Raw genomic sequence first — 27,746 nt, 5'->3', positions numbered from 1 at the left:
AACGCTGCTGCTCCCGGCCACTCCTCAGAAGAAGGGGGAGCTTTAACAGCTTGCACTTTGGTTGCTCAACAACGGCAAAGCTGGAGAATCTCACGCACCCAAAATGACGATTGTTAGTAACTTATTGCTCAGACTTACATTGTTCAAACTGGAGTCGGACACTGATGGAGAGACTCAGGAAGAAGTTACAACTTTTAGAAAGCAACTGGACGTTTCTGAATGGTTAGTGGATAAATTTATGTAGTTGCTGTGGAGTTGATTCAACTCATCGACTAGCATGTGCCGTCATGTTAATATTTTGTGCAAATCCAGTGTTGAATTGACTTTCATTTGTGAAGCAGTCCGGCGTAAAATAACGGCATGGCAACAACACTCTACTACAACAACTCTTCCTCTTCTCTAAAGCAGCCCAACATGGCCTGACCCACTTTGTTGCATGTTCCTGGGGGCAGAGTTTATGTAAATTTTAGGGTTAGTGATGTCACCAACCCAGGAAAAGCTCGTTGTAGTCCCTACCAGCCATTTGTTGTAGTCCTTTAAAAGCGATTTCTGTAAAAGAAAATATCTCCCTTTGCATTGAACTTTGAGCATTGTAAATTTGCAGATGTTGTTTATGCTCAAACAGCAACATTACACACTAACTAAAGTTAAAAAAGTGAAATCATAATCAAGGATCCCTTTAAATATCAACTCAGACATATTATTGGAAGATATAAAGTGAAAACTGATTTTAATACTGATTTTATGTAAGTAGCCTGTTATAAAGATCGTATTTGAATTACATTACAAGCTTTTTTTTTTTTTTGGCCATATACATATCAGCAATTGCACCAAATTCCATATTTTTGCTCAATTTGGGCCTTTGAATTAAATCCTCCTTGAGTATTAGTTCCATATCCTCCTATAGCACACTATACGAGCCAAAAAACCTGGTTTAATATTCAACAAAAAACAAAAATGCCTACTTTAAAATATTGTTTTTTTAATATAGTTCCTAAATGCACCTGAAACACAACAGAGGAAAAATCTTCATGTAAATTTGTCTCACCCCCGCAATTAATTTCTATTAGCAAGTTAGGGAGCGGTTCTCGATTCATTACATTAAATGCACAACAAGCAAGCCAAAAAAGGCTTAGTACAGCTGACAAATGAACAATTGTTTCGCATTGATAATGTATTCAGTCTGCGTACAGTGCACAAGCCCTTTGTGGGTCATCTGAACAAAGCCATCAGTAAATCAAGAAGCATAGAAAACACGCTTAAGTGCCCTTGCAATGTCTTCTCCTCTCCCCTGCCTCACAGATCACACTCATTGTGTGTCTTGTTGTGAGGCGTGCGGTTGCTATAGCAAAGTCGTGGTAGTTGCACTTAGTTACTTAATGCTATTATTTGTGACCCCCTCACCCACCCACCTGTCCCTCCTCCACAATCCCTCGCCCCGGACATCCGTCAGTAAGGCTGTCTAATGATTACCAATGTGCCTAAAAAGAGAGACGAAAACAAACATTACCTTGACAACTCAACTCCTCTCGAATCTCTACATAACGAAGAGCGCTCTGACCCCTAGAGAGCTCTGGATGAGAAGTTCTTGACAAATTGTCCCTCAGCTTGAATGAAAACATCAAGCACATGAAAGCCAAATTGTAACCAAAAGGTGTGGTAATGTGGGGGACCAAAGAAAGGAGAGTGACATGAGGGCAAGTGGAGTGGATTTCACCACTGTTTTAATGTATTATTTATCAGTCATTACATACCTGATTGAAGTTGATTTTGAAATTGACAGATGAAAGTAGAGACTCCATGACCTAAGGCAGTAACCTTTTTATTCATTTAAACTGAATGCAGATCAATGTAATACAGAGTGCACATGCAATATTTCATTTTTGAAATATATATATATTTTCAAATGTCAAAAGATACGTAATTGTATATATATATTACATATTTGAAATATATATATATATTCACTCAAGGTGCCATAAATTAAAACAATCAGTAAACAAATGTTGTGAGATTAAAAAAAAAAGAGATATAAAGACATTAAAACACCTCTTTTGAAATACTGAGTCTGAAAATCAAGCATTAGTAATAGTGGCACATGACAATAAAACAATAATTTATTAAGTTTTAAAAGAAAGAAAGCCCTATCCTGAGATAAACGTACAAAACACTTAAACAAGTTCAGAGTTAATTTTATAAGAAGAGATTAAGAAAATGAGGGAATGATATCTGAGGCATTGTGATAAGAAATAATGCTTCCAAAACAAATGCATAATTCTTAAATGTCTCATTTGCATACTTTAAAAGGAGCGCTCAAAGTTAAAAACACTGCCATTGTAGACCAAACCAATCCTGTTTGTCCTTTTCCACAACACTTGTTTTGATTGATTATATGAACATGGTAACTTGTGAATTAGCACATTGACCATATGTATTGATAAAGTTATAACACTCATCAATCACAACAGAATATAGACCAAGTACAGTGATATGACAGAGGAAATGCTTTACAATAAGATCCAATCAGCTGACAATATAGAATTTATTTAATATGGCGGTGATAGTTGTCAAGACAAGAACAACGATAGCATTAACAAATGTTTGTGCACTTCAACATCCTTCACAAAATAATTAAGCCAACAAGATATAGGAAAATGTTTGATTGACTGATTGATCGATTGAAATTAAACTAGTGAATGCTTTGTGCTTAAGAGAATTTGAACTGAACTAAATAGAGTAATAATCTGATTCAGAAAGCTTCAGCTCACCTTAAAATGTTTGTAAGTAAAGTTGCAAGCAGCCTCTCAAATCTTGGAGGTATCTTGAAGAATATTGAGGGTATATTGATTATATTCAAGCATTTATATTCATCACCCTATATATTCGTACAGTAAACCGCAACAGCAATACAAATATTTTTCAAGTATAGTATTCAATGGATTTTAGAAAGCCACTACTTTTTGTTCCTGTGACTTTAGGAGGTACCAAGTCTTTTGACACTATATGGTATTTGAAAATATTTTCTAAAATATTTTCAGCAGGCAAGCTCATGCACTCCTAATATATTCTATTCCATAAGTTCTGAAAGAATTCAGAATGTTGTTACAGTTAAGATTATGATTATGGCAAAGCAGCTTTAAACCTGTAGTACTAGCACTGTACTCATACTTTAGGTTTTTGTAGTAGATATTTCATAAATTCTGTGCAAAAAACACACTCAGAATATCAACTTAACGTTAAGCGGCAATAAAAAAAACACCTCAGTATTTTTCAGCATTGTCACTAACCCTGAATGTCCCAATGTCAGCTTTGGACCTGAGATATATGCAAGAGCGTAACTGTTTCTCTTTGTCAATGATTGTTTTAAAGAAGTGGCTCATTTGGGTAGCTGCCTGTGTTGTTTACATATAATTCACATTAATTATTGTTATTATTTACTTGCTTATTTAAATGAATGTTATTCTTCTAAACTGCAAAATTGGAATATGGCTATATACGGTCACTTTCTGACCTCATTGTACAGCTTCAATCGTGAATGATCCAGGTCTGATATTCTCTTTCTGATGGTATCAACACAGTCTTTCAGATCTTGCCCTCTCAAATTAGAGTGGAAGAGATCACCATTACAAAGTCTTTAAGGGCTGTGGTGCGATTTCAAATGGCTGGCTGAAATTCCTGACATGTTAAAAACAAAGCATTCGGTTACACAAAACAAACTCACAATGAAACTCTTCAGCTCTATGGTTAACCGATTGGGATGTGTTAGCTCCCGTGGAAAGCAGATAGCACACGAGTGCTGCTTCAGTTTGAAATAAGACAATAGCTATAACCACAACAAACAGATAAGTGTAAGAAATAACAAAAAAATTAACAGTTAGTGACCATTTTGAATACTATATATAAAAATGTATGTAATGACTTGTATTTCGGAGGATGGCTTGGAACCGTTACGTTAGACATTGGTGGAGATCTTATACTTCGGTGACATGTTGCTGTGGAACCAGATGAAGCTGAAAATGACACCCATTGTTTTCGGGATGCTCTCGTCAAAGGCGAAGGTCATAGCTTCGTGCAGGGGAACTTTGACCACCTCGATCAATTCGCCCTCTTGGGGTTTACCTCCTCCCTCTCCGACGCGATTCTCTTCGGACACCTCAGCGTAGAACATGGTCTGCTTCGATCCAGTCACTCCGACACCTGACCTGTGGGGGAGGAAAGCACAAGGCACTCAGGACACTCGATAGTGACATGGCAAAAAGAGCAATTCGAGAACGCACAAACCTGGGGACACTTCAGTTTTCCTTTACAAGACACTGCAGCTATGAACTATAAATGCATGAATTAAGCTAAAGAAGCCACATGTTGGCTAAATAAATGCTAATGCTAAATACAGTTGTTGTTTCATTTAATCCTTATTTTGAATGTTACTGAAATAAAATCTTGACAAATAGCTTAGTACATACAGTATTTACATAATTTAAGCTAAAGAAGTGTAGCTTCTTAGCTTAAATAGCTTTAGTGTTGGCTAAATAAATGCTAATGCTAAATACAACCGTTGTAAGATTTTAGTTGACTTAATGTTATTGAAATGTAACCTTGATAAATAGCTTATTACATTTTTAACATGATTTAAAGCAATATAATGCTATTTCATGTGACTTTCAGTGACTTATTTACACTGTTGGATTCTCATGCTAAACATGGCCAAAGTTTCAAAACACGAGTTGGATGTATGACGGAGTATTTCTGTGCCAAAAATACTCTTCCAAATCCTCATAAACCTCGCAGTCTTTTTTTTTTTTTTTTGAGTATGTGCCTGTGTGACATCAGAAAGGTCGGAATTCCTTGTACGGGCACTTCTCCTGGAAGAGCGCGCGCGCACACGTCGACCAGACCGAGAGAGCAAGAGCACGCCCATCAACGCGCGTTCGGCTTTACGGAAGCCGTCAGCAGCGCTGCACAGGTCACAGGACTTCACGAAATCAACAATGTCACCAAAGAAGTTGTTGTGGTTGTGAGGGAAAGAACCTTGCTTCACAAAGAACCCAGCGTTAAGTGGAGCTGAGAGTTTTGTGCTCACGCATTACATTGATGCGCTCTCGATATTTGTTATTAAAATAACCATAGAAACTGATAGTTGCAATCACTTTTTTATTGGTTAAAATGAATGGAGAATATCTCGTGTTTTTCCGTGGCTGCTTGAGCCCTCAGGATCGGCGCTTATGGTTTCATAAACAAGGCCCAGTTCTACGCTGGATTTACGGATCATTTGAAACTGAAAGATGGAGCTGTCACAGCGATAATGATCCCAGTCATGAGTCGGAACCGCAGGTGGTGAGTAAAACTGCTTCAAATGTCTGTTTTGTTGGCAATAGGCGCCTAAGTGCATATTATGTAAACAACACGAACATAGCGAATTCATAAATTCATTATTCATCATTCACTATACGCCATATTCATTATAGTGATTCAAAAGTTATCCATGGATAATGCGATGGTGTATTGTGTGTGTTTAAATACATTTGTTTAGCAGACCATTGATAGCTTGCAGACGATCACTACGCAAAAGCTGCGCGTGCTCGTGATAGCTCGTCACTCTTTAGCTCTGCTCACACCACACGCCTCCAGGCACTCGGCTGTTTTCGGAAAGACTCAGTACAGCGTATGTATCTTTTATAAATATGATAAAACTAAAGACTTTTGGAGATATGAAGGATGTACTACTACTCTATAGGTACTCAAGATTAACATGAGACTGGCAGAAACTGTGTGACACCCCCCCTTTAAGCTAAAGCTGTTCTTGCTAAATAAAAGCTAACACTAATAACTGTGGTTAGAATTTATATTCCTGATTTGAAATGTTATTGAAATGTAACCTTGACAAACAGCTTAATATATTTTTAGTATGATTTAAGCTAAAACATGTTTTTGCTAATTAAATGCTACTGCTAAATACAGTCAAATTTTATTCCTGATTTGAAATGTAACCTTGACAAATAGCTTAGTATCTTTTTAACACTATTTAAGCTAAATAAGCCACATTTTTGCTAAATAAATTCTAATGCTAAGATCTGAAATGTTGACAAACAGCTTAGTACATTTTTAGCGTAATTTGAGCTAAAGAAGCTAAATTTTTGCTAAAATAAAGGTTAAATTCTGTACCATTGTTGTCAAATTGAACTTCTGATTAGAGATGTTATTGATTTGTAATCTTGACAAACAGCTTAGTAATGTCAGATTAAACTGTCCTGTACTGTACCTGAATGCTTATTACCAACTTGGAAACTAGTTGCACAGGGGTGTCAACAAGGTGGCCAGCATGTGAACTGGCTGCCATTAAAGTCACATAATGAACAAAAATAAATTATGTTACATGAAAATAATCACCATCCATTCAATGATGATTCCAAACCCATTAAGGATTTAAAAATGAGGATTCGGAAATATCCACCATTCAAAAAGCTCTTCTGAAATTGCTATTGTACAATGAAGACTAGGCAAGGGCAAAGGGGGTCTACTGCAAGGACCTAAAGGCATGAAGCAAGACCTCTTATACCTTAATAGACAGCAATTTAGTAAGCGCCACTGTGACTGAGGCGTTACCTCACCTGAGACTCCGTCATGGAGACATCACCATGGAGATCTTCCTAACCCCATGAGAGCATTACAGAAATGGGAAGCTTGCAAAAGCCTTCTTTTCTTAGTATTTTGCAGTATGAAACAGATTTTTTGAAATGAGCTCATGAAATATGGAAGAAAATTACAAGGCCGTGATGCCTGCGTACCATCGAAGTGATGGATGATGGCCCGGGGAGGTAAAAATGGAACAAGCCCCAGCAATCACTTTCTAGGATGAGTTTAAACTAACCACAATGAGTGTGTTGCAAAACATTACTCTACATCTGAGAGGACGCATTTCAAGAGAATCTCCAGGACACCGATGTGTCTGTCCCCAATGAAAAATGGGCGTGCTGACACCCACTCCTCAAAGAACTGAGACAAGATGTGACAAATTAACTATTCTGAAGCCCTCCTGGGGCACTTATGGGCCCAGAAGATATTGTTTTCTAATAAATCTTTGGATGATTCCAGTTTCATATGGTTTCAACACAAAAGATAGAATACAGCTTCTCCCTCTCTTTAGGAGAAAGTTTAGGAGGTAGTTTAGCAATACAAATGTCAGTTTAACTATTATGCTGATGGTCAAGAATGTTAATTCACACATACATTTTGTAAATTGTAAACGCAATGCAAATTACTCCTGTTCCTTCGGTACTGCCCAAAATAACTTGGCTTCATTTCTGTGATATTAGCCCAAAGACTATATTGCGGAATATGGCGGAATAGGAGCCAATCGCCGATTGGTAAAGTCATCGCGTTACTGCAGCGGCCGTTAGAAGCTCCGGTTCCTATAGAAACAGTCAGACGCGCTCCTCCAAAATAAGACACAAGAGACGCGCACTTTAGGACTGTGCATGTGCATTAGCTTGATCCAGCCTGAAAAATACAGTTTTTTGTCATGATTTATGACACAGTTGTTGTCAGATTTCATTGGTGATTTCAAATATGAAATTTAATCAAAAGCTTGGCAAACAGTTTTGGAGAATTTGATGTTTCCCCATTCAAAGAGATAGGAGCTACACTTGAATGCCCGAGAGGCGTTTCAAAGATGGCCGCCGAGTGAAGGGACTTTGTACTAGCCTCAGCAAACAGATTTGGAAAAATAATGACATAAACAATGTTTTGATAGAGCCACAGTGCTTACAATTTTTGGGAGAACCAACAAATGGCTTAATTAGTTGTCTATGCAAGTTAGGATACAGCTAAAAATAAATACTTCATCTTTCATCTTTGATACAGTCAAGTCAAGTGACATATACACTGCCATTCATTCAAATAAATGTTATTTTGAACTTTCTATTGATCAAAGAATCCTGAAAATATTCATAATTTTCCACAAAAACATTATGCAGCACAACTGTTTTCAACCTTGACAGCAAAAAGAAACATGTGAAGATCAGCATTTTAGAATGATTTCTGAAGACTGGAGTAATGATGCTAAAAAATTCAGCTTTGCCATTACAGGAATAAATTACATTTTAAAATATACTAAGCTAACTAAGCTAACTGTTATACTAAGAAAACGGTTCATTTAAATTGTAATGACATTTCACAATATTACCGTTCTTACTCAAATAAATGCAGTTTTTAAAAATCTTATAGACTTCAAATGTGTATATAAATATATGCAAATAAAGATGTGCAGTGCAGATGATGTTGTAAGATGATGTTAAGAATGGTATTATAATGATAAACAAGTCAGAGAGAGAAAGTTCAGTTTCAATTTATTGAAAACAATCTTTGGTTAGTGCCATGATCTAGTGGTTAGCATAAACGCATATGGACAATGCATCATTTCCTTATCCCCTTTCCCACAACATCTCTTGTTCCCTCTTGTTTCTAATTATGTGGAAAAATGGAAAAAAGTGTAACAATTAACTGTGTAACAAACAATGTAACAAAATTCACTGTATAACACAATCAAACAGAAGAAGGTCATCCTCTCTCTGCATTCCTTCATGTCCCTACCCAGACCATTAAAGCAGCAGGTGCAGCATGAAGTCCACTGGTGTTTTTGATGGCGTAGACGGCAGGTGCGTCTAACTGTGTCTGTGTGTGCATTTTTTAGGAGGATGCTTTGTGACTCCATGTGGCATTTTAGCAAATCAGAGAAGGCTGTGGCACAGGTCACAAACAGCAACATGCAGATGTTGCAGGTTCTCACACACACACACACACACACACACACACACACAGGTGTGTGACTCTGGCAGGTGCGAGGCGGCAGGGGTTTACGACAGTCTCCTCAATGAAGACTGATAAGAGCATAATGCTGCACTGTTTCATCTTTCTTTACAGATGAGATTGGGACACATTTAACCCCTGAATACTTTATCTGAGGTTCTTTACTCGGGGGGTTTACAAGCCAATGATCAAGATGAAGGTTAAATATTAAATTGGGAGACAAGAATCAGTTGAGCTAAAAATGTATGTCAGTCATGACAGAGTGCATATTAGCAGACATGTATACATTTCTCTCTCTCTCACTAAACTACCGTTCAGAAGTTGGGGGTCGGTAAGATTTTTTTAATGTTTCTGAAAGAAGTCTCTTATGCTCACAGAGGCTGAATTTATTGGATAAAAACAGAGTAAAAACAGTAATATTGTGAAATATTATTACAATTTAAAATAACTTTTCTTTTTTAGTAAATTTTAAAATGTAATTTATTCCTGTGATGGCAAAGCTGAATATTCAGCAGCCATTACTTTATTCTTTAGTGTCCTATAATCCTTCAGAAATTATTCTAATATGCTGATTTGGTGCTCAGTTGTGCTGCTTAATATTTTTCTGGAAATTATAATAAATTTTTTTTTCAGGATTCTTTGATAGAATTTCAAAACAACATCAATGTCTTTACTGTCACTTTTGATCAAATTATTGTATCCTTGCTGAATAAATGTATTCATCTCTTTCAAAAAGAAAAAAGAAAAAAAAAGCTTACTGATAGCAATAGTATTAATATAAAATACTGCACGATTAATCGAAATTAGCGATTTGGCTTAGTGCAATTATGAATTTGCAATGGCTGTGTCTGTATTCAGTAGTAAATGCATTTAAAGTAGTAAATGCTTATAACGTGCATTTGAAAAAGCAACACACGTCAAACATCTTCACAAACTTGAAATAACATGACATTTAATAACGTTTTTACTCCAAACTCTCTTCATAACATCAGTCGAGTGTTTGAAATAACCTCCTTTTGTGAGCTGATGTGGCTTCATCATAGAATGAGGCAGACAATACATTATTTTATAGTATTTTATACAGTGATAAAGGCTATGTCGATTAGCATTGCATTAAATATACTTTATTATTATGAAAAAAACCTGAGAAGGCTTGAACAACTCAAATACACCATATATTGCTGCAGTCGTGTTTTTACCGTTTTCTTAATCGGTCAAAGAATTTCTGTTTTCTTTTTTATATAGCTACAGCGATAGCTTGATGGCCTTGTCCACATTAGGGATTTCTTGGAATGTCATAAGTTATTACTTATGTGAGGCATATTTGGAGTTTTTTAACAAGGGCGCCCTCCGGCTTCCAGTATGAATGAAAGAGATGTGTGTCTAGTGCTCAGTAATGCTCACTCTATCCTTTTTATGGGTAAAAAATAGGAAAAATAATACTTCTCTCTAAAGAAATTTAAATGATAATCCATGGAGTTTGTTTTTTTCACAAAAGATGCATAAGAGGCCATGTCTTTAATATTTCATATTAAAGACATGGACTCTGTTTTATACATCCTGACAAAAATGATGAAATTATTGTCACAGATTTTTATCATAATATTTATAATAAATCCTTAAACCTTTGTAATGATTTATAGTTATAGGCTGTCAGCATGTTAACAGGTAACCCTGTACTTTTTCGTAAAAAAAAGAAAAATACACATATATATATATATATATATATATATATATATATATATATATATATATATATATATATATATATAATTTTTATTTTTATGTTATATTTATTCTTTAATACTCTTTCACTTTTAATAATGAAAGTGTTATTACAATAATAATATTTCTTTCATAATAATAATTATTAGTCACATTAATATACAAGCACAAAATATTGGGCCAAACTGTATAGCCCTACAAACAAGTACAACAAACCAGGTGTTCATATATAAATAAACCCTTTCAGTATGATACAGCAGTTGTCTTAGGATCATATTACATATACAAAAATATCTGACTGCAGAATGATGTGATTGATGAAGTATTCTAGAGAGACATCTAATAAAGAAAATAAATAAGCCTGCATAAATCTCACGACTTGTTTCATTATCGAGACGGCTTGTGTTATTATTAGCCACTTTCACACTTGAAAGCTGCTATATTTCCAGATGAACTTTCCCACATCCATTATTAGCACAAGCAGCAGCTTTAAGTGTTTTAAACACATTGACATCACCAAAATACATTACATCTGACACCATTTACAAGAAATAACCTTTAACCTATTGAAATATAATTTGATGACATTTCTCATCACAATGTAGCTAGCTATTAACATTGTGCTAATGTATGCTAATAGATTTTGATCTGCATCACATGGATCTACAAGTAAATGCTTTGGAATGATTGCTAACTAACTTCATGTGTGAATTGCACCTACGAGCTTGTCATAAGATCAGAAATGTGACTTATTTTAGATGGGTTCTTACCTGTATGATGTGATCTTTCTCAGTTTGGTAACTGGCACATCATATCCGCACTCTTCCAGCACTTCCTGCCTGGCAATCTCCTCTAGAGAAAGGTTGGGTTTGTCCACCAAGCCTGCGCACAACTCGTAGGTCACGCCGGCCGAAGCTGGAGGTTGGGGGCTTGATGTCTCTTCGCTTGAGTCTCCTGTTTGGTTCTCTTCCGGGACTTTAACTTCTGTTGGTGGGGCTTCCGCTGACTCTTCCTCCGCAGGCTGCAGGGGCTTAGGTTTGCTCCGCTCCCATTCGCTCATGTATACAGCTGTGGAGAAGTAAGACGTGTCACTCATCATTCAAGAGTGCTTTTAAACACAAAGATAGATGAGGAAACATCAGAGTACACAAGCACTTTGATTGATGAGGTCTCAAATATAATGTTTTAGATCATGTAGGCACAAGTATATGTGGGAAAAAAAATGTTTAGTCTAATGAAGTTCACAAAAATGCATAAATCTTTGTACAAATATTTGTATGGTTTTATTCAGTTTTGAAAAAAAAAAAAAAAAAAAACCCTTTAAATTATATAAAAGTTAGTTCACCCAAAAATGAAATATTTGTCATTATTTACTCACCCTCATGTCGTTCCACACCCGTAAGACCTTCATTCATCTTCGGAACACAAATTAAGATATTTTTGATGAAATCCAAGGGTATCTGATCCACACATAGGCAGCAACGTTATTGCACCTTTTGACATCCAGAAAGGTAGTTGAAAACATTGTTAAAATAGTCAACATGACTACAGTGGTTCAACCTTAATGTTATGAAGCAACAAGAATACTTTTTGTGCGCAAAAACAAAACAAAAATAACGACTTTATTCAACAATTTGAACCGTCGTCATACGTAATGAACTCAGTGCAGGCTTCTGTGTTTACGTCCATTTAATAAAGTCGTTATTTTTGTTTTGTTTTTGCACACAAAAAGTATTCTCGTCGCTTCATAACATTAAGGTTGAACCACTGTAGTCACGTTGACTATTTTAACAATGTTTTCAACTACCTTTCTGGACGTCAAAAGGTGCAATGACGTTGCTGCCTATGTGTGGATCAGATACCCTCGGATTTCATCAAAAATATCTTAATTTGTGTTCCGAAGATGAACGAAGGTCTTACAGGTGTGGAATGACATGAGGGTGAGTAATTAATGACAGAAATTTCATTTTTGGGTGAACTAACCCTTTAAGACAAGTTTAAATTTAATGACTCTAAAAATGTCATGTGGTGTAACCATCACCTAATAATAATAATAATAATAACAACTTAATACAACAACTTTAATTTGTCATAAGAAACAGAAATTATCTCATATTTTAAGAGACTGTAATAATAGTGATGGATCACCCAACCAGTTTATTTTAGTTATCATAGTTTTTGTTAATATTTTGAATTAGATTTTATTTTAGTTAAAGTTTTAGTAATTTTGTTGTGCTTTTTGTCATATTTGTCACTTTCATCAGTTATTTTCATCATGTCTATATAGTTTTTATTAAGTTTTAGCTTTTAGTTTAAATAATTTTAGTACTTCAACAAACTGAATAAAATGAGAAATGTTGCATTTGCAACTAGCTAAAACAATATTAAGCTTAAGTTTTTTTAATATTTTATTTTATTCAGTTAATGTTAGGTTTTATATCAAGTAATGAACTTTTTTTATTTTTATTGGTTTTAGTTTTATTTAACGATAATAACCCTGCGCCCAACTCATGGTTCACCACACGTGGGTTTGAACCTTACAGATATCTTTACCCAGATCTTTAACTACAACGCCCTTCAGACGAATGTACTGTACATATGGGACTGACTGAGAGCTCAATTCAAGAACAGCCATCCTTGAGAAGACTTGTTCTTATGTTTCCTTGCACAAGGCCTGCCTTTTCATTTGAAGCATTGTTTGAAGACTACAGAAAAGGAAAAAAAGAAGGAAAAAAAACTGTAGAAAGACGTCTCTCTTTCAATGCAAGGCTTTCCTTCCATTCTGAGAAGCAGGGCGCCGTCCCTGGCGAGCATGTATAGAACAATAGTGTAACAGTGTAGCGCAGGGCCAAAGCTTAATAGAGAGCGCTGAAAAATGCTCTGTTTGCACGACTACTATCGACATGAAAAATGTCCCATTATGAGAACACTGTAACAGGTCAATAATATGCCTTATTCCGTTGTGTGCTACACATTTCAGAGAACTTACCTGATGGATGTGGCAAGGTTCTAAACTGTCTTCTATTCTTTTCTAGTCTATCATCCATGTTATTTTCAAGCAAACAATTCAACATAGCAACACTCTCTAACAACAGTTATAAAATGGCATCTGATATCTGTTGCATATCAGATTTTTTTTTTAAAGGTTTACTTTAAAAATCTGCAGCAGAACAAAACATTTCTTCATCTCTTTCTAATAGACATAACAGAAGGATCTGGGTGTAGTACAACACTGTAATGAGATACAGTTTAAATGAAGTATGTGTGAGAGCGTTTGCATATGAGTCGTTGTAAAAATACAGTTTGTAGAGGTGTTGTATTGCTGTGAAATCATGCTACAAAATCAAAGTAAGAATAACATTAAAAGTTGGTTTTAGGGAAGTTTTGAATGTATCTGGCCCACACAGGCACCTATTTGTGTAGGATGAGGGGGAGCTTAGGTTAGTAGGACAGCTCAGACAGATGCAAAACGAACAAAGAACATTGGGTGTGACAAGCCTCAGATAGATGCCTTACTCAAATTTTATGTTTTTGGGGGGCTCCAATAATATATCTAACAGGGTTGAGCAACATTCAGAATTGAATTGAGAATGGTTATTAAATTACAAATCAAATCCTGAATTTGAAATGAAGAAATGGGATGCAGCATTGCAATTCAAATTCAAGGAGGCAGAATTAAAATTAACTGAAATTCAAAGACTAACTGAAATGTGTAATTTTAATTATAAAAAAAGTGATAAAAGGTAAAAAAAAAAAAAAATAATAAAAAAAATTTGTCATTGACAAACTATGTCAATGAATGATGGCTTGACAAAAAAGGAAAAAAAAAGAGAGAGAAGGTTTTAAAGACTATACAGACTAACAGATCAACTAAATGTATGTATACATTTCATTACCGGTCACTGATTTTGTACGAAAATTTAGCCCTAACCCTATTCCTAGCCCTAAACCTAACCTTACTCATAAAATCAGAGGAAAATGATAGGAGAATAACACTGATGTAGAAGCACCTAACCCTGGTTGTAAGCCTAAACTTGACAAACTGTAAACTTGTTCCTCAAATCTGACTGGTTGATTGAAATGTTGTTCCAGGATCAACAAAGTTGTTGATCCAGGAACATGTTGAAATCACATTCACCTTTCATTAACTGTGCTGGATTTCTTTAAAATTGCAATTCCAGTAAATTCCACTGCCTGTCATTCCAATTCTAATTCCAACTCATGAACTGAAAGGGAGCCATTTCTTCATTTCAGAATTTTGCACAACCCTGATATCTACAGTAATTGAAAAATACCTTACAGCCTTAAACCTTCTGAAGATCTCATGGATGAAAAATTCATTAAAATGGTGTGACCAGGGCCGGATTTACCTCATATTGTGACACAGGCAAAAGACATTTTTTGGGCCCCCCCAACCTCCTCCGACTGCTGTTGGTCGGAAACCTCGACCAAAACTGCTACATTTCAGGAAATGGAAGAAAAAATAAAAATAAAAATAATTTAAAAATAATTAAACACTGTGTTGTCAAAGTTGATATTGTGGCTTTATATTTGATTATGTACTTGTATGTATCATTATTTTATCAATTTTTATTTTATATTTTAACAAATTAAGTTACAAAGTGGGTGCACATGTTGTAAATAAGACAACATCTGTATTGCAAACCCCTCCATGTTGCGGTTGTTGCTGTTGTTTTTGGCGTATGCCTACTAACACAACACAATTGCCATAGAAACCAATGCAAATATTCCGGAAAACAAAAAAGCAGCATGGACACACAAATCGTATTTGAATAGTTGCGATACACAGTGTGGACGTCATTAATTTTAGATCAGATTCCAATTGGATACAAAAATAATCAGATTTGGAATGACAGTCTGAACGTAGCCAATGTGGACATTCAAAATTTTCAATCAGATTTCAATCGGACACACAAATAATCGGATTTGGACTGACAGTGTGAACATAGCCTAAGGCACTCTTCTCCACTCCTCAAATACAAATAAAAGATTAGCCTGTATATAGTGTTTCCTGAGTAAAGAAAACACTGTTTTGCTGCCCTTCTTTATTGACCTTTGCATGCAAGTAAGCAGAGATGGTCCAAACTGTGTGCGGCACTTTACTTAAGATTCAAGAAGCAGGTGGAGTTATGAGATTTGACCGACAGTTTGAGGAGCCAATGGAGTTACGAGGTTTAGTCAAAAGATCTTTTTAATATTTTTCATTGGTTAAATATTTGCAAAATTCACAGACAGACGTAAAGGGTGACCAATAGTAGCCTAATGATTTATGAAAGAAAAAAAAGACTGTTTCTGGTTTCTGCCCGAGAGTGACTATATTTTAAATGTTATTAATTCATAAAGTAATTGTCTTAGCATTGTTTTAGCATTAGAATGAAATAATAATAATATTAATAATTAAAAAAAAATATATTTTTCCTCACTGTAATTGGGCCCCCACTGGGTGTGCGAGCATAGGCACGTGCCTAGAATGCCTATGCATAAATCCGGCCCTGGGTGTGATGAAAACAAGATTACAACTAAAATCAGTCAAAATCAAAGATTAAAGTGTGGAAAACTGCAGGGCGTTACCTGGGCGGAACTGCTTGACCAGGATAAAACAGTGTGAAGTGGTGTTGAAAATCAGCACAGAGACACTGGAGAGAGGAAAGAAAAGGAAGAGGAATGAATTTAGAAGCTGAGTTGGCATTTAGAGAAGTGGTTCCACTTGGATCAGTACTCAACAATGGATATCTTGCCTTCCTGTTAATGCATCCAGTCCTGCAAGAGCAATAACAAACACAACTGATCCAAAAACGCGGGTAGGCTTAGTGGTAAAGAGAGCAAGTGAACATGAGCATGTGTGTGAAAGAGAGAGGCACATGGACACCCTTGCTCCATCAAGCCCCAACAAATCACCCAGGATTAACACCTTGGATGTGGTCTTGGCTTTTCACTTTATCTCGGTTTGAGACTGAACATAATGCCTTAAGAAGAAGAGAATAAATCCCTGAGTCTTAAGGATCTCTGTATAATAGGATTTATCCACTGAAGCATACTGGGATAGCAAGGCCTCGGTGGACTAGCTAATAGCTCAGCGTGGCAGGAGGTCAGAGGACAGAGTGTCTCTGTACAGCACTTTCACACTTATACGAGCAGCAACCTTCCCCAACTCTCCAACCAGGTCAACACATACCTGACAAAACATCCGACTCCGGAGATCGAAGCGAAACAGATTTCATCACCAAACAATATGCACAAACTGTTGCTCTCAAATACATTCAAGTATGTTTTCATGTGCAGTTATAATCGAGCTACAGAGGTTTTTGCATAGTTGAGCCATAGTCGTCATCTGCCTTATACATAATCAAATATTTAAGGATTAAATACAACTTGTGTTTTTTTTGGATCATGCACACAACATTGAGGCCAATTAACATGTATACGTGCATCATATTATCTAGATCTTCACAAATACCATGCTGGCACACATTGAGCTGGACCAGACAAATCATTGCTTTAGACTGAAAATCAAATTTATTTAGTCAAACGGCTATATTAATTTAACTTCTAAAGATGGATGTTAATAGCAGGTGTAAATTAAAGAAATTTCGGCAAAATTTTGCGGGGAAAAAAACCCCTCCATTGTCTAGTGTCAATAGTGTAGCAATGTATGAAGCACAGCTCACACAGAAGTCACTTTCAAACCAAGAGTTTTCTGTTGGTCAATGCGGCAAATGTGTGGCCAACTTGAACCTATTGTGAAATCTGCATGGGAATTTTTTTTTTTTTCGCATTTATGCATAATTCCTAAACGCTTAAATTCCTATTGAAATGACTGGATTTCACCTGGGGAAATCCGCAGAACAACGATAAATGCACAAGAGTTGCAAGAGTGCAAGATTTGTCAATTTTCACAGTTTAGATCATTATCTGATATAATAATATGTTGTATTAGCGTGATTGTTTCGATGGCAAAGGAGAGCGAGACGGTTCTTTGAGTGGGGAAAGCGGATATGTCCGTAGAGGCAGGAAGCCCTGCCCTGCCTTTCCTATGGTGAATGCTTGCCAAAGATTGCCACACATAACCACACACACACACACACAATCCTGAACCTTACCTTCAATATGCATTCAAAAACTACACTGCCCGGGCAAAAAAAAAACAAAAAAAAAAAACGCTGTTTGGATTTTAATGGGCAAATACTAAAGAATCTATGAATGGATAATTATTACAGTGATTATTATGTTTCTATTATGTTATATGTTTGCCAACAGTTCTTTTAACCCTAAAAGATGGAGTGTGTAGCTTTTCATTTCTTTAACAACCACATAGGAAGACGTATTAAGGCCATATTCCAGGATGACAATGTCAAGATTCATCAGGCTCAAATTGTGAAAGAATTGCTGGGATGGAGCATGAAGAATAAATTTCATACATAAATTGGCACCTTTGGGATGTGCTGGAGGAGACTTTACAGAGTGCTCACCTCTTGCAGTGTCAATACAAGATTATTTTTTGGTCAAGATCTTGTATTGACAATGCAAGAGTCCTGCACTCTGTAAAGTCTCCTCCAGCACATCCCAAAAACTTACATTGAGGTTAAGGACAGTGCCAATTCATGTGTGAAAATGATTCTTCATGCTCTCTGAACAATTCTTTCACAATTTTAACCCTGATGAATATTGGCATTGTCATTCTGGAATATACAGTTGAGCTCAAAAGTTTACATACCTCTTGCAGAATCTGCAAAAATGTTAATCATTTTAACAAAATAAGAAGGATCATGAAAATTGCATGTTATTTTGTATTTAGTACTGTCCAGAATAAACTATTTCACATAACAGTTGTTTACATAAAGTCCACAAGACAAAAAAAAATTGCAGAATTTATAAAAATGACCCCATTCAAAAGTTTACATACCCTTGATTCTTAATACTGTGTGGTTACCTGGATGATCCACGACTGTTTTTTTGTTGTGTGATGGTTGTTCATGAGTCCCTTGTTTGTTCTGAGCAATCAAACTGAGCTCTGTTCTTCAGAAAAATCCTTCAGGTCCTGCAGATTCTTCAGTTTTCCAGCATCTTATTGACAGTACTTTATTCTGTTCATCCAATTCAAAAAGTTTACATCCCCAACTCTTAATGCGTCATGTTTCCTTCTGGAGCATCAGTGAATGTTTGAACCTTGTTTAATACTTGTGTTTGAGTCCCTCAGTTGTCCTCAGTGTGAAAAGATGGATCTCAGAATCATACAGTCACTGTTGTAAAGGGTTCAAATATGCAAAAGATGCTGGAAAACTGAAGAATCTGCAGGACCTGAAGGATTTTTCTGAAGAACAGAGCTCAGTTTAACTGCTCAGAACAAACAAGGGACTCATGAACAACCATCACACAACAAAAAAAACAGTCGTGGATCATCCAGGTAACCACACAGTATTAAGAATCAAGGGTATGTAAACTTTTGAACAGGGTCATTTTTATAAATTCAGCTATTTTTTTGTCTTGTTGACTTAATGTAAACAACTGTTATGTGAAATAGTTTATTCTGGACAGTACTAAATAAAAAATAACATGCAATTTTCATGATCCTTCTTATTTTGTTAAAATGATTCACATTTTTCTAGATTCTGCAAGGGGTATGTAAACTTTTGAGCTCAACTGTAGTCATGATACATCTTCCTACATGGTTGTTTAAGAAATGAAAAGCTACACACTCCATCTTTTAGGGTTAAAAGAACCGTTGTCAAACATAAAACATGCTGGAAACATAATAATCACTGTAATAATGATCCATTCATAGATTCTTAAGTATTTGCCTATTAAAATCCGATAAAATAAAATAAAAGCGCCGTTTTTTTTGGCCGGGCAGTGTAGTTTTTGAATGCATATTGAAGGTGAGGTTCAGGGGTGTGTCTGTGTGTGTGTGTGTACTTGTCTACCTATCTAACAGGGGACCATGGTGTCGTTACACATTCACCAACAGGGGACCACCAAGCAAAGAGTGGACATTTTTCAAGTCCCCTGTTGGTCATGCTTTAAATCATGTTAAAATAAAAAAAAAAACGCTCTGGTGATTTTTTTTCATTTTTGGCCAAGTGGAGTATATAATTTTAATTTCGACCATTTACCAATTATTGGCCAACACATGAAATTGGATCATAGTATTGGCCAGAATTTTAATATATAAAAACTGCATATTTATTAGTTCAGAACAGAAACAGCAAAGGTTCCTGAATTGATATGACTCAAATTATACACAGACTTTTTGTAGGAAGCGCTATCATCTGGAGACACCATGATTTGATGGTTTGCAGTCGGATTAAGAGGGGTCCTTCTTCAGTTTGGCGGTACATTTACACGACAGCGAAGCACTAAAAATGTAAACTTTTTCCTTTGTGTTTTTCGGTACAGATGACAATGTTGTCAAAACGATCCCCATTCAGACAGATCCGCGAAAATGACTAAAAACGCAGTATTATGCTGCCAGGCCAGTAGTTGGCGATGTCATTTTGTAAAGAAACACTACACAACTATAGCCTGAGCACGCAATATGCATAATTCGTGTTTTTGTAGTTTACATAGAGACGACAACAGTATCGTTTTTTTTTTTAAAAAACGTGCACTTTGAAACACGTTTTCAAAAGCTTGCGTTTTCAGGCCCCCAAATCACTGGTGTAGTGTGAATAGACGGCCAAAACGCATAAATTTTTTTTCCATTTTTAGTGGAAATTGGTGTTGTGTAAACACCCCCTAAGAGTGCCTCCTGCTTCTATCTTCTCATTTATTCCATCAGGCCGAAGTAGCTTTTGAGGCACACACACCTGATGTCAGTTAGGCTCCTCCCTTTTTCTTCACTGATGATGAGCCGTGGAGTACAATCTATCCCGAATGAAGAGTGCAGTCTGGGTCAACCCTTGAAAACTGCGGCTGATGGGTCAGTGCCCCAGCGAGCCGAGGCATGTCTGAATGACGTGCTACTCGCTGCTTCACCTCTCCACCATGAAAGTACTGTCAAAGTCACGCAGGACGTGTCACACACCATTAAGTCTGCTGTCCATTAGGGCTGTTTGGTTCTTGCTACGGGATGCAATGCAACGGCAGCAGCAGGAAGAGGAGAGGCCTGGTGCAGAATTATACTAACCACTCACATCACACACTGATGCAACTCCAAAACTGTAGATGAAAGATCACAGACAAACATACACACACACTCATCAACACCCCTGAAAATCCTCACAAAAGACAATGGCTACCAACTCCTTACCTCCAAATGACCAGCAGAGCTCACAACAGACTGTAGCAGCGGCACTAATGACCTGAACAGATGCTCCTCTTAATGGCTTTACCTTTCAACTGCAGATCACCTCATTCATCAATCCACTAAACAGTGCAACAAAACAATGAGTCACAGTCAAATGGTGATGTCAAATATTTTAACAAGTGCACATACATAACCGCTCAAAAGTTTGGAGTAGGTACGATTTTTTAATGTTTTTGAAAGAAGTCTCTTATTCTCATAAAGGCTGCATTTATTTAAGCAAAAATACAGTAAAAACAGTAATATTGTGAAATATTTTTACAATTCAAAATAACTTTTCTATTTAAAATTTATTTGTGATGGCAAAGCTGAATTTTCAGCATCATTACTCCAGTCTTCAGTGTCACATGATCCTTCAGAAATCATTCTAATATGCTGATTTGATGCTCAAGAAACTTTTATCATTAAAGGGTTAGTTCACCCAAAAATGAAAATTATGTCATTTATTACTCACCCTCATGTCGTTCCACACCCGTAAGACCTTCGTTCATCTTCGGTACACAAATTAAGATATTTTTCATATAATCCAATGGCTCAATAAGGCATGCATTGCCAGCAAGACAATTAACACTTTCAATGCCCAGAAAGCTAAAGATGTATTAAAACAGTTCATGTGACTACAGTGATTCAACCTTAATGTTATGAAGCGGCGAGAATACTTTTTGTGCGCCAAAAGAAAAAAATAACGACTTTATGACAATATCTAGTGATGGGCGATTTCAAAACAATGCTTCATGAAGCTTCGAAGCTTTATGAATCTTTTGTTTCAATTCAGTGGCTCGGAGCATGTATCAAACTGCCAAAGTCTCCCCAGTGGTGAACCACTGAAATTTTAAAACACTTATCACGTAACGAAGCCTCGTTTACTGAAATCACATGACTTTGGCGCTCCGCATCCCTGATTCAAAACGAAACATTTGTAAATCTTCATGAAGCGGTGTTTTGAAATCGCCCATCACTAGATACTGTGATAAAGTCATTATTTTGTTTTTTTGGCGCACAAAAAGTATTCTCGTCGCTTCATAACATTAAGGTTGAATCACTGTAGTCACATAAACTGTTTTAAATACATTTTTAGTAGCTTTCTGGGCATTGAAAGTGTTAATTGTCTTGCTGGCAACGCAGGCCTCACTGAGCCATCGGATTTTATGAAAAATATCTTAATTTGTGTTCCGAAGATGAACAAAGGTCTTACAGGTGTAGAACGACATGAGGGTGAGTAATAAATGACAGAATTTTCATTTTTCAAACTAACCCTTTAAATACTGAAAACAGTTGTGTTGCTTAATATTTTTGTGGAAATTGTAAAACATTTTTTTTTCAGGATTCCAACAAGAATAGAAAGTTAAAAGAAACAGCGTTCATTTGAAACAGAAAACATTATAAATGTCTTTACTGTCACTTTTGATCAATTTAATGCGTCCTTGCTAAATAAAAGTATCAATTTCTTCAAAAATTCTTACTAATCCCAAACTTTTGAAAGGTAGTGTATGTGAGCAACAAAATAAAACCACATAAACAAGAATGCATGGATGAAGCACCTTCTCAAAATCAAGGTATTTACAAAAAAACCTCGTCATTTCCTGTGGTGAACGAGTCTTCTTCAGCTCCACTCAGTCTTATCCACGCACCTTGTCCAGAACAGGATCGACACAATATTCTTCAATTCTTCGTTTGAATTGTGCTGGGTTGCCCCACCCACAGTGAAATAAGATTGGCCCAAAGTCCAGATCCACGTAGCTGTATGTTCTGACTGGCTGTAATTTTCTTACCTTGCAGCATTTTGAATTGATTGAAATCAGAATATCATGAATGTTTAGGATGAGGTGTTATAAGCCCACAGAAACTGTTTTGTTTTGTGGACCATTTTCTCACAGACATGGTCCAGACACTCCTCATTGAAGAATAAAGGCCTTCTTAAGAAACCTAATATAGGAACATGCTGTAACTCTTTCTATATTATTGGCCAGAGACTTTGTAGCCGCTTTGTTCCACCAGGTCTACTTGCTGAGAATGACTGAATAACCAGAAAGCTCCATGGAAAAATAAAAGTGTCTTGCAATATTGACACACGGTCCACAGAGGTTCTCAATCCTCACAGATAGCTTTAATGAACCCTGTATGAAAGGTCACCTTGATTTCAGGGCAGCAGTTGACATCTGGAGAGGTACAAAGAGGCTGCTCTTAGGTGTGTATTGACCCAAAGACTGCTTTGGGTCGGTGGGAAGGGGTTGTGTTGAAAACAGAATGGAAGTTTAACTGCTTCTGTCTCTCTCTTGAACACTTCAAGCCTGGTCAAGGATCAGTAACTGCACTGAAGACAGGTGGAGGGCTGTAAAGTCTACCTGAACCAACTAAAAAGAGGATTGTGTATAAAAGTAAGAAAAAAAAAAAAAGGGACAGATTTATCATGACAAAGCTCAATGGAGATGTGAGCATGTAAAAGACAGAATTGAGAAGAGATCAAGATGTGCACACAAAAGACTTTTGGGGAAGGGGAGCACTTCCTATTGTTGCACCGTGGTGAGACATTCCAGCTCCAAAAGCCTCTAATCCTCCCAGGTTTATAGTCGCCTTGAAGTATTATGTTAAATGATTTACACTCCGTGCAACTCAATGCAATGGACATCTCTCTGAGAATATGGTTAAATAGGCTAACAGGAAATCCAAATCTCCGTTTCTTGCTAAAGCAGAATGTATAAATTTAAAGGGCAGTCAGAACACCAAAGAGAAAGAGATTACAGTCAAAGACAGAAACTAAATCAACCAGATTCAAATAATTCAGAAAGGGCTTACTTCAAAATGTTATTATTGTAAAAGAAAGAAAGAAAGAAGAAAAGACACATCCTCACCTATCATGGGTTTGCATAAAGTCCCAGGACTTCTTTGTTCCATTCTGTAAAAAAAAAAAAAAAAAAAATGTATCATATAATTTCTAAAATAACAATTTAGGTAAATATGTAAAACAAACAAAGAATTTTGACAGACAATTTTAATATTCAAAACTATAAAGTGCCCTTTTCCGCCTTCTTAATCATTACACTGGAGTCTTCTTTTTAAAAGGTTAGTTCACCCAAAAATGAAAATTCTGTCATTAATTACTCACCCTCGTGTCCTTTCAAACCCATAAGACTTTCGTTCATCTTCGGAACACAAATTAAGATATTTTTGATGAAATCTGAGAGCTTTTTTTGCAGCAGATTTGGACTAAACCACTCAATTCATATGAATTAGTTTTCCGATCTCTGTATGAACTTTTTGAAGCGTCGAAGTTGCAATTGCATAGGCCGATTATGGAGGGACAAAAAGCTCTCAGATTTCATCAAAAAGATATTTATTTGCGTTCTGAATATGAACGAAAGTCTTACGGGTTTGGAACGACATGAGGGTGAGTAATTAATGACAGAATATTCATTTTTGGGTGAAATAACCCTTTAAATTTAGCTAACTTACAAACTCCATGTCCAGAGATGACACCTTGATAGTTTTATCTATAATGTTAAATAAATATTAAAATATTTTCATAACTTCAGAGTCTTTGAGACAAATTTGTTCTCCATTAGGAGAGGGATTGTCATGTGAAATTTTAATTTCCCTGCTAAAACGAGTTAGCCGGGCTTTTGTTTTGAATATTGCAAATGTAACTCCTACTGTAGTTGCTAGGCAACCAGACATCCTATCAATCCCAAAATTATACAAAATGCAATTAACCACAGATCCTGAGATATTAAGTTATAGCTGTTCAATAATAATATTATAATTATTGTAAGCCAGACATAGCATACGCTGGATTGCTGTAATAAAGAGTGTGTTCACATTAAAGATCATTATGTTAATACAATAAAATATACCAAAGTTAAAGAGCTGCCATTTAATCTTAATTAAACTATTAAATGGCAACTTTTTGGATTCAAGCTAGACAAGGAGATTTGTGTATTTGAGTTGTCAAAACACTACAGCAATAATGGGAGAGGGTGTGTGTAGCTCTTGAAAGGTTAGTAGTAACAGCCCAGGCTTAAGTTTTGTGTACAGTGCATGTGCAGTACTAAGTGTCTCACTCACCCTTTTATATAAACCTCTAGCACTTTTGATCACTTCAATGCCTGAAGACAGGGATTCTGTGAGACATGAATCTCACAAGATCAGACATGTTTCTTGAAAAGGTTGTTGGTGTTTCTCAAGATGATAAAGGATCAGCCCAGTATGTGCGGTTTGTTGTACTCTACTTGAAGGAGCATCACATCTTGCTTATTCTACATACACTTGTGTAAAACATATTGTCTTTTCTTTATAAGTTCAACTTGTTTGGGATGGGAACTCAACACCCAATGAACACTCAATACAACCAATTTCATTAAACACTCAATTCAACCAACTGAGCTGTGTATCAAGGTGATGTCTTGTAAGATGCTTGACATCACAGAAGTGTGTTCTCCGAAGACCCTGTATCATATTTTCACAAATAAAACAATTACAATGATATTCAGAATATGCTTCCGTCCAAGACTTTGCACCCAATATTTGTCTCAACACATACCAGATCAAGATCATGTGTCATATTTGTGAAAAAGTAGCCTACAGCCTTCATAATAAGAAGGGTTTGGAAATGAGTAATTTTCTTTTCATGCGTGCTCTTTATGCTTACACCCACAGTAAGTATTCATTCACCACAAAAGAGTGAATTAGTACATCACTCTGAACTTTGAAAAATTAAGCATAGCTCAGCATAAGCGGTATATTGTAGGGCTAAAGCTAAAGGATCACAATACCAGGCAGCATCATGATACAACTCATATGGATTTGCTAGCTAACTAACTAAATATTATTATACATTAAATTATTATACAAAAAAAAAAAAAAAAGAAAAAAGATTTTTGTCGTAATTTTCTGACTTTCTTTCAGAATTCCACTGTGGACCAGCCACTATCACAGAAAGCGCCATCCGCCTGGTTGGCAGATAAACTGGACGTATGGTTGCAAGCGCGAAGGCAGAAATCATCAAAGGCTTCATTACACCTCTCAATGAATAGACAATGCACTATTTAAAAAAATGCAGCACCTTTTTCAGTTGAACAGCTTAAGCGTGACCTACCTAATCATGGTTGCTGGTCTGATCTGTTAATAAGAAGCAAAGCTCCATTAATGGAAACAGTCATCGGTTACCTGAGGCACCAGTGTAAAACGAGAGTGTGGAAAGTGAACCTGCATACCAAGCACGGTCAGTGAATTCTACGAGGTCATGTTTGCTTTGGGCAATGCTGCTTTTCGTGCTAATGACCTGTATCTTCTGGCTCCAAAATGTGGCTGTTTTGGAGGGAAGACTGAGAAAGCGGAACAAACTTCAGTCTCGTAGCTCTGTATGGTGTCAGAGTTGCTCCATTAATCCAAGAGCAGCTAGTTAAATGCTTGAAAAGGTTCTTGTAATCTTCATTACTCAAGCGTCAGCTGCTTTGCTACATGAAAGAAATGTAAATATTTAGAAAAGATCAAATCTTTTTGACTAATGAATTTCCAGTCATTTGTGATTACGTTTAAAGATTAAAAAAAAAAAAAAAAAGTAATTCTGATTTGCTAGTGAATCATTGGCCATGTTCAAACAGCAGCAGAATACGATTGTCAGTCCTGTACTTGAGTCCTTAAAGGGTTAGTTCAACCCAAAATGAAAATTCTGTCATTAATTACTCAGCCTCATGTCGTTCCACACCTGTAAGACTTTCATTCTTCTTCAGAAGACAAATTAAGATATTTTTGATGACTGAATGCTGTCAGATTTCCTTCCATTGACTGCCTTTGCAACTACCACTTTGACGGTTCAAAACCTTCATAAAGAGATCGGAAAACTAATCCATATGAATCGAGTGGTTTAGTCCAAATTATCTGAAGAGAATCGAACACTTGTTATGATGAACAGATTTAATTTAGGCTTTTACTCGCATGTAAACATTGATCAGCGAACATAAGCAGAAGCTCAACCAAACCTGCTACACGCGCGAGAACAAACCTCTTTCGGAAACTCAAACATGCTAGGTAACCAATGAGGTTCATTCTCGTGTGTTACACAGCAGGTTTGAGCTTCCAGAAGAAATTTGTTCTTGCACGTGTCGATTCTCTTCGTCGATTCATATGGATTAGTTTCCAATCTCTTTATGAAGTTTTTGAATTGTCAAAGTGGTAGTTGCAAAGGCAGTCAATGGAAGGAAATCTGACTGCATTCTGTCATTAAAAATATTTTAATTTGTCTTCCGAAGAAGAACAAAAGTCTTACGGGTGTGGAATGACATGAGGGTGAGTAATAAATGACAGTATTTTCATTTTGGGGTAAATAACAGTTCAGTTATTTACAGGGGTGACAACCAATGCGGTTGGCTATAACCGAACTCATACCAGTAAATTTTCAGGAATCACAATCGCATTCTCGGAAAACCTGCGCTGTTTGAACGGAACTGGACTGGACAACTAGTTGTCTGTCACGTCATACAGTGCGAGAGAGCCGCTTTGCTCTGCATAAAAACGTGTCTATAGTGTGTTGCAGGTTTTTGTGTGTGGTTTCCCTTTCAGTAACTTAGAGCAATAGAGATATGAGCTGTATGACATCTGAAGGTTTTAGATATAGTCACAGTTCTCCACCGGAGCTGCTCCCATCTGCTCCCGCAACTCAAATGCTCCACTTTCCACCCAGATATAAAAGCTGCTGTTGGATGAACTTGCAGCTCACTTGGACTCTTGTCATACAGTATAAAAAGTGATAAGACTTTTCAGTTTTATTAGCGTCGCCATCTTTGATATTACTTTGGTCATTGTCGCTAATAGGGGTGTAAAAAACGCACTTGCACCACGGTTCATTTTACATCTGACGACACATCTATAATATGTTTTGTTGAAAATAAATCATAAA

General features: G+C 36.4%; 1 protein-coding gene across 2 annotated transcripts in view; it reads right to left on the bottom strand.

Moving 5' to 3' along the window:
- Nucleotides 1-1,801: 1,801 nt before the first annotated feature.
- The window catches only part of nudt14 (nudix (nucleoside diphosphate linked moiety X)-type motif 14), a 42,671-nt gene continuing 16,726 nt past the window's right edge, over nucleotides 1,802-27,746 (bottom strand). For both annotated transcript variants that reach the window (XM_051875392.1, XM_051875393.1), the window contains exons 2-5: nucleotides 23,704-23,747; nucleotides 16,123-16,187; nucleotides 11,301-11,598; nucleotides 1,802-4,202 (exon numbers count right to left, since the gene is read on the bottom strand). In XM_051875392.1, coding sequence (XP_051731352.1) covers nucleotides 3,953-4,202; nucleotides 11,301-11,598; nucleotides 16,123-16,187; nucleotides 23,704-23,747 — 657 coding nt within the window. In that variant the 3' untranslated portion in view covers nucleotides 1,802-3,952. The remainder of the gene's footprint in view (nucleotides 4,203-11,300; nucleotides 11,599-16,122; nucleotides 16,188-23,703; nucleotides 23,748-27,746) is intronic.

Source organism: Ctenopharyngodon idella, chromosome 20 (genome assembly GCF_019924925.1).
Source record: "Ctenopharyngodon idella isolate HZGC_01 chromosome 20, HZGC01, whole genome shotgun sequence".
Lineage (NCBI taxonomy): Eukaryota > Metazoa > Chordata > Actinopteri > Cypriniformes > Xenocyprididae > Ctenopharyngodon > Ctenopharyngodon idella.
This window is presented reverse-complemented; position numbering and strand designations above follow the sequence as displayed.